The 5,814-nt window shown below is 42.1% G+C and overlaps 1 protein-coding gene across 1 annotated transcript in view; it reads right to left on the reverse strand.

Moving 5' to 3' along the window:
• The window catches only part of NIBAN1 (niban apoptosis regulator 1), a 213,657-nt gene that overhangs the window by 2,855 nt on the left and 204,988 nt on the right, over positions 1-5,814 (reverse strand). The window contains exons 13-14 of the mRNA XM_069074417.1: positions 3,881-3,992; positions 1-1,588 (exon numbers count right to left, since the gene is read on the reverse strand). The exon at positions 1-1,588 is cut by the window's left edge and continues 2,855 nt beyond it. Of these exons, the coding sequence (XP_068930518.1) occupies positions 483-1,588; positions 3,881-3,992 (1,218 nt within the window). The 3' untranslated portion in view covers positions 1-482. The remainder of the gene's footprint in view (positions 1,589-3,880; positions 3,993-5,814) is intronic.

Consider the following 5,814-nt stretch of genomic DNA (forward strand, 5'->3'; position numbering starts at 1 on the left):
CTCTCTCTCTCTCTCTCTCTCTCTCTCTCTCTCTCTCTCTCTCTCTCTCTCTCTCTCTCTCTCTTTCTCTCTCAAATGAGGACATTCCATTATTTTTGAAATTCCTATGAAAACTGAAGCAATCATTTGCACAGAACAGTTTGCCTTGCCAGCAAGAGTTGCTACTTGACTACTGTAACTAAGGCTTTCCATTTGGTTTCATTTTTTAGTTTAAAGGATCTTATAATATTTTCCTTGTAGAAATTTACATGCAGACCCTAATGAATCCCCTAATAACTCTCGGCTGATTGTTTTCAGAGAGAAACTCTCTGGTCAATTAACCTTGGCTAGTTTTCTGGCTGGTGCTCTGTCTAGTTCCCCTGGTTACTTTCACAAGGAGATTTTGTCTTTCAAGCTTGGAACATTTTTGTATATCCAGTGACACTTGTCATCCCACCAGCATCATTAAACCTTTGGTGTTCTGAATATTTGGGTATCTGAATTTAGGCAAGGGGGTTATTCTCTTTCTCCTGCTCCAGAGAAATCAAGCTCTGCCCAGCAGATTCCATTTTGGTGTGGTCATCACCCAAAATGCAATCTTCTTCAGTTAAGGGCATGCTCTTAAGAAAAGAGGCAGATGTGCTCTCCATCTCAGTTCCTGCTGGGATGGCCTGGAGCTGGGCTGTTTCTATTTCTTGCAACATGGAAGTGCCCCCTATAGACATACTTTCACTGGGTCCCATTTTTAGCAGCTGATCACTTTGGGGAACTTGCCAATTGTTGGCTTCAGTATACCAGACACTGGTGGCTTCTGGCTCTGTTTCCTCTTCTCTGTGTTCTCCTGAGAGTTTAACACAAGCTGGCTGAGGACCACAGCTGCCCACTTCTGGAAATTGCATCATACTTGTACCAGTGGTCTCTAGACTGGAAGGAAAAGACAGGTTGGCACTGATCTCACCAAAAGCACGCTCTTTGCAATGGAATATGGGTGTTGGTTTGGCCTCTTCATTAATTTGTGTTTCTTCTGCCTTCTCCCCTTTCTCACCTTCTTCCCCCTGCTGGTTCACATCATTCTTCATAGCTTCTCCTTTTTCCTTCTGGGCAGGATCTGTTGGCACCTCAACAGTCACTGTCAACAAGTTCCTGATCTCACTCAAGGAGTCTGGGGCAAGAGTTTTTTCTCCAGACTGGTTTACATTCTCAACAATTCCTCCCAACTCCATTCTAAGTGTGTCTGTGCTTAGGAAATCTACTTTTTCCTCTTGGGATGAATAATCTTGGTCAAACATTCTAGAAATAATCACTTTATCATTGGTGTTTAGAGAAAGGCCAGACAGCAAGAAAGACATGCTTTCCTCTCTGGCAGAGGGATATGCACAGTCGGGTTGGGCTTCTGGGCTCTTCTCCTCTGATGTGAGGAACACTTCATTACTTGATATTTCATGGTCTGAAATTGCTTGCAGGCCTGTCAATGATTTCTTGGCAGGACTGGCCTGGTTGGACCCAGAGGGTGTTTTTAGATCAGTTAAGCTGGACACACTTTCACAAGGCAGGGCCATATTATCTTCAAAAAGATTGTGCTTCTTGAGAACAGCAGCTTCCTTTATCACTGTGTAGGACAAGAAAGTGAAATGGAAAGTTTACATCCCCCTCTCAGAAGTCTTGACGTTATGTTTTCACCCAGAACCCCAAGTACCCTCCCAACCAAATCCCACACACCCTTCTAGGTCCATCTCAAGTCCTAACTCCAGCATGAAACCTTCCATGGATCACACTAGCCAGAAATGTTTTCTTATTCCCCAGAATCCCTTCAGCCCTTAATATAGGCATAACTCACCTTGGCCTTTGTGTCATTGGGGTATAGGGTCCAGATCTAGAAAGAGGCTTTGAGATAATCTTGTCTAGTCCTTTTATTTTATATAATAATTTACTTCTTTCAAGCATGTAACCTTTTATAGGAAGTCTTTCCTTATCCACCTTAATGCTAGTGACTTTATTGATTATCTCCAATTTTTCTGGCTCCATCTCATTCATATATAACTGTTTATATGTTGTCCCTCCCCATCCCCATTAGACCATGAGCTCTTTGAGGGCAGAAGCTGTCTTTTGTCATTCTTTGTATCCCCAGTGTTTAGCACAGGGTGTTTTGCATCCTCTTAGCATGGCAAATATTAGGAACCTAATAAATGCTTATTGACTCACTGACTAGTAAACTATTACACAGTGCTTTTATTTAATTGTTGATGTATGTATGTCTCATTCTCCCAAATAGGTGGGTAAGCTCCCCAGTAGCAAAGACTGGTTTTGTACTTCTTTTCTATGCCCCCTGAAGTGCCTAGCACAAGGGTAATATCATGGTACATTTTCTTTTTTTGCTTGCTTGTTTGTTCTTTAAGCAATCAGGGTTAAGGGACTTGCCTAGGGTCACACAGCTACTCTGGATCTATATTTGAACTCATGTTCTCCTGACTTCAAGGCTGGTGCTCTATCCACTATGCCACCTAGCTGCCCCACATAAAACATTTCTTATAAATACTGTAGGCATCCATTATGAGGTTTGGGAGTTCTACTCAGATTGTCCCTTTCATTTTCCCTTGCTCCTTAAATGGCCTGAGCACATAGAGGATGAGAGAGCCTCTTTTCACCTCTCCAGGGTTTTCACAGTGAAAGTTCTGATCAGACCAATCTCTTAGACCCAGTAATCCTGGGTTGTTCTACTGGGACACAAGGCATTTTGGCAAATAGATCCCATCTGTAAAGGGGTAATGTGATGCCCAAGGGCCATCTTTATAGTGGGTAGGCATATTTTTGTCATAGCAGGTTTTCTAGGTAGTCCACACATTATACTTCTGGCAGAGTCTTCTCTACCCTCATGTGTCCTCAGCATGACCCTATTCTTGCAGGACCATGGGTACTAACTGGTTAGTAATGATGAGCTTTAGGGTACTGGGTCATTATCTTTTATCTTTCTCTCCTGGTATGGGTGGATTATACTGTGGTATGGTAGAAAGAGCATTGAATTTGGAGTCAGGAGACCTGGGTTCAAATTTCTTTTCTGTATTACTGTGGCAAGTCATCTAACATCTAGTCTCCTCATCTGTAAAATGAGGAGATTGGACTAAACCAGTCTCTAGAGGCAGCTTGGTGTGTGAATAAGATATTGGACTCAGGCAGGAAGATCTGAGTTTGAATCCTACCTCAGACACTCACTAGTTGGCTAACTCTGGGTAGGTCACTTAGCCTCTCTCAGATTTGGCTTCCTCATCTGTAAAAATAGAGATAATAATAGCACCTAGCTCCCACAGTTGTTGTGAGGATCAAGTGAAAGAAAATATATGATGACTTTGCAAATATTAAGGTGCTTTACTAATATTAGTTATTTATCTAAGGTCTTTTCCACCGTGAAATCTATGATGCTATGAAAATGGTAGCTGGCACTGATATGATTACAAAGGCTTTATGATTTACAAAGAACTTTATGTCCATGAATACATCTGATCCTCTGAGACAGGAAGCTTGACTACACATATCCCTAATCTCTGCCTGGGTAAAGCAGGGGGGAAGAAGGTGTTTATGGTCTACAGATGAGTGTGACCAGCTCTTTCCATTGGAAAAGACTGAACTTCCGCCAGGAAGAAAACTCTTCTTCCCCTGTCTGAACTGCACTGATAGTAAGATTCATGCCTGCTTAGAGGAGGCTTATTCATTAAATGAGAGGGGAAAAAGATCTGGTCCTTTGCCTTTATCTGAGGTCATCCAGAGATTTTAAATGGGCAGGTACCTGGAAAGAAGTTAATCTATTAGCTCCTCCTCTCATTTCTTTCTTCCTCTTTCAGATTTCCCCCCTGCTAATTGTAGTTCTCACTTCTAAGCACATCCAAGACCAAGAAATGCCCCTTACCTTTTACAGTTTCGTCAAGGAGGGTCTGATACAAAATCTCCTCATAGACATTTTCAACCTGGATCACATTGGTGTGATCTGCAAAGATGAACTGTTCATATTTCTGAAGCTCCTAGATGATTAAAGAGAAAGGGTGAAGAGGAAAAGGTATGAGGTGATGGTTATTTCAGGAGAAGTTGTGAAGGGGAACTACTATATGTAAACTCCTTGAGGGCAAGAAGGGAATTGGGTTGGTTTATTTTTCTTGCCTTTGTAATCCCAGTGCCTAACAGTACCTTGCAGTCCATCAACAAGCCCTTTTAAAGCACTCACTATGTGCCAGGCACTGTGAATATAGTAGGTGTTTAATAAATGCTTGTTTAATTGAACTGAATTGAGGACTAAGTAATATTGATGAACTAGATTAGGAGTCAAAAGACTGGAATGCAAATCCTGAACTTTACTACTATCTATGTGACCTTGGGCAATTCACTTCATCATGCTGGGCCTCTCAGTTTCCTAATCTGTAAAATCTGTAAAAAGATTAGCTAGCCTCCAAGTTTCCTTCTGATTCTAGAGCTATGATCCAATGGGCAATTCATTGACTCTAGTGTGGATCTGTAGGACTTAGAGGACACCCAGTCCAAACCAAGCCCCAGAGAAGTGAAAGCAATTGCTCAAAATTACACAGTAGTAGAAAGCAAGCAGAACATGAATTTGAATTCAGGTCCTTTGCCTCCATATCCCAATGGTCTTTCCAAAAGACCCACATGACCTTCTTCAAAGATAGCTACCACCAAATATTTGAAGAGTTCCTAAGTGGAAGACAGATGTGACCTGTTTCCATATAGTCCCAGAATGTAGGACTAGTAACAATAAGAAGTAACAGAACAGCAATTTAGATTTGATGTAAAGATTCCTAACAATTAGTGGTGATCAAAAATAGAATGAAGTGCCCCAAGAAAGTAGCGGACTCCCTCTCAATAGAAGTGTGATGACTTCTCAGGGATACCAGAAAGATGATTCCTGTTCAGGTACAGGTTGGACAAGATGATCTCACAGGTCCTTTCCAAATCTAAGATACTGTGATTTGACTTAAAGAGCCCAGACTGAATGTGGAAAAGCTACAGGCAGTGTGGTACCAGAGATAAGGGCACATTAGATAAGGTATGAAAGGCCCTGAGTTCCAATCCTGCCTCTGACTTTGGGCAAGTTATAACGTCTCTCACTCAGTTTCCTTATCTGTAAATTGAGGGTGTTGGACTACATGGTCCTTAAGGTCCCTTCCAGCTCTAAATCCATGATCATAACTCAGTTTCATACTCAGTTTACACTATCTGGGATCACCGTAGGGAGGAGAGAAAAGGAGCAGACTCTATTTGGATGGGGCAAGAGTTTAGTCCCTTGTGTAGAAGACCAGTTATAGGAACTAGATTTTGAAGGAAAAACTTTTAGATAGTTTCATCCAACTACATTTACATCAAGGCATTGTGCTAGTTAGAGATGTGTTTGAAAAGCATGAGAGGACAGAGGTTATCGGTATATATAGCTGAAGAGTCTGTAATATAGTCAGGGGATCTGCATATTTATCTCTCTTCTATGATGGCAAGAATGATACCTAGACACGGGGCGGCCAGGTAGCACAGCAAGTAAGAGCACCGGCTCCAGTGTTGAGAAGACCTGGAGATCGAATCCCGGGCTCAGACACTTAGCACCCACCCAGAAACACCTGGCCGTGTAACCTTGAGCAAGTTACTTAACCCCAATTGCTTAGGGGCGGCCAGGTGGCTCAGCGAGTAAGAGCACTGGCTCCAGTGTTGGGACGACCTGGAGATCGAATCCCGGGCTCAGACACTTAGCACCACACCCAGAAATAACTGGCCATGTAACCTTGAGCAAGTTACTTAGCCCCGATTGCTAAAAAAAAAAAAAAAAAAAAAAAAAAAAAAAAAAAA

Source organism: Petaurus breviceps, unplaced genomic scaffold, assembly GCF_028583685.1.
Source record: "Petaurus breviceps papuanus isolate PSGF00001 unplaced genomic scaffold, PetGlider_PUasm1.0 90895, whole genome shotgun sequence".
NCBI lineage: Eukaryota > Metazoa > Chordata > Mammalia > Diprotodontia > Petauridae > Petaurus > Petaurus breviceps.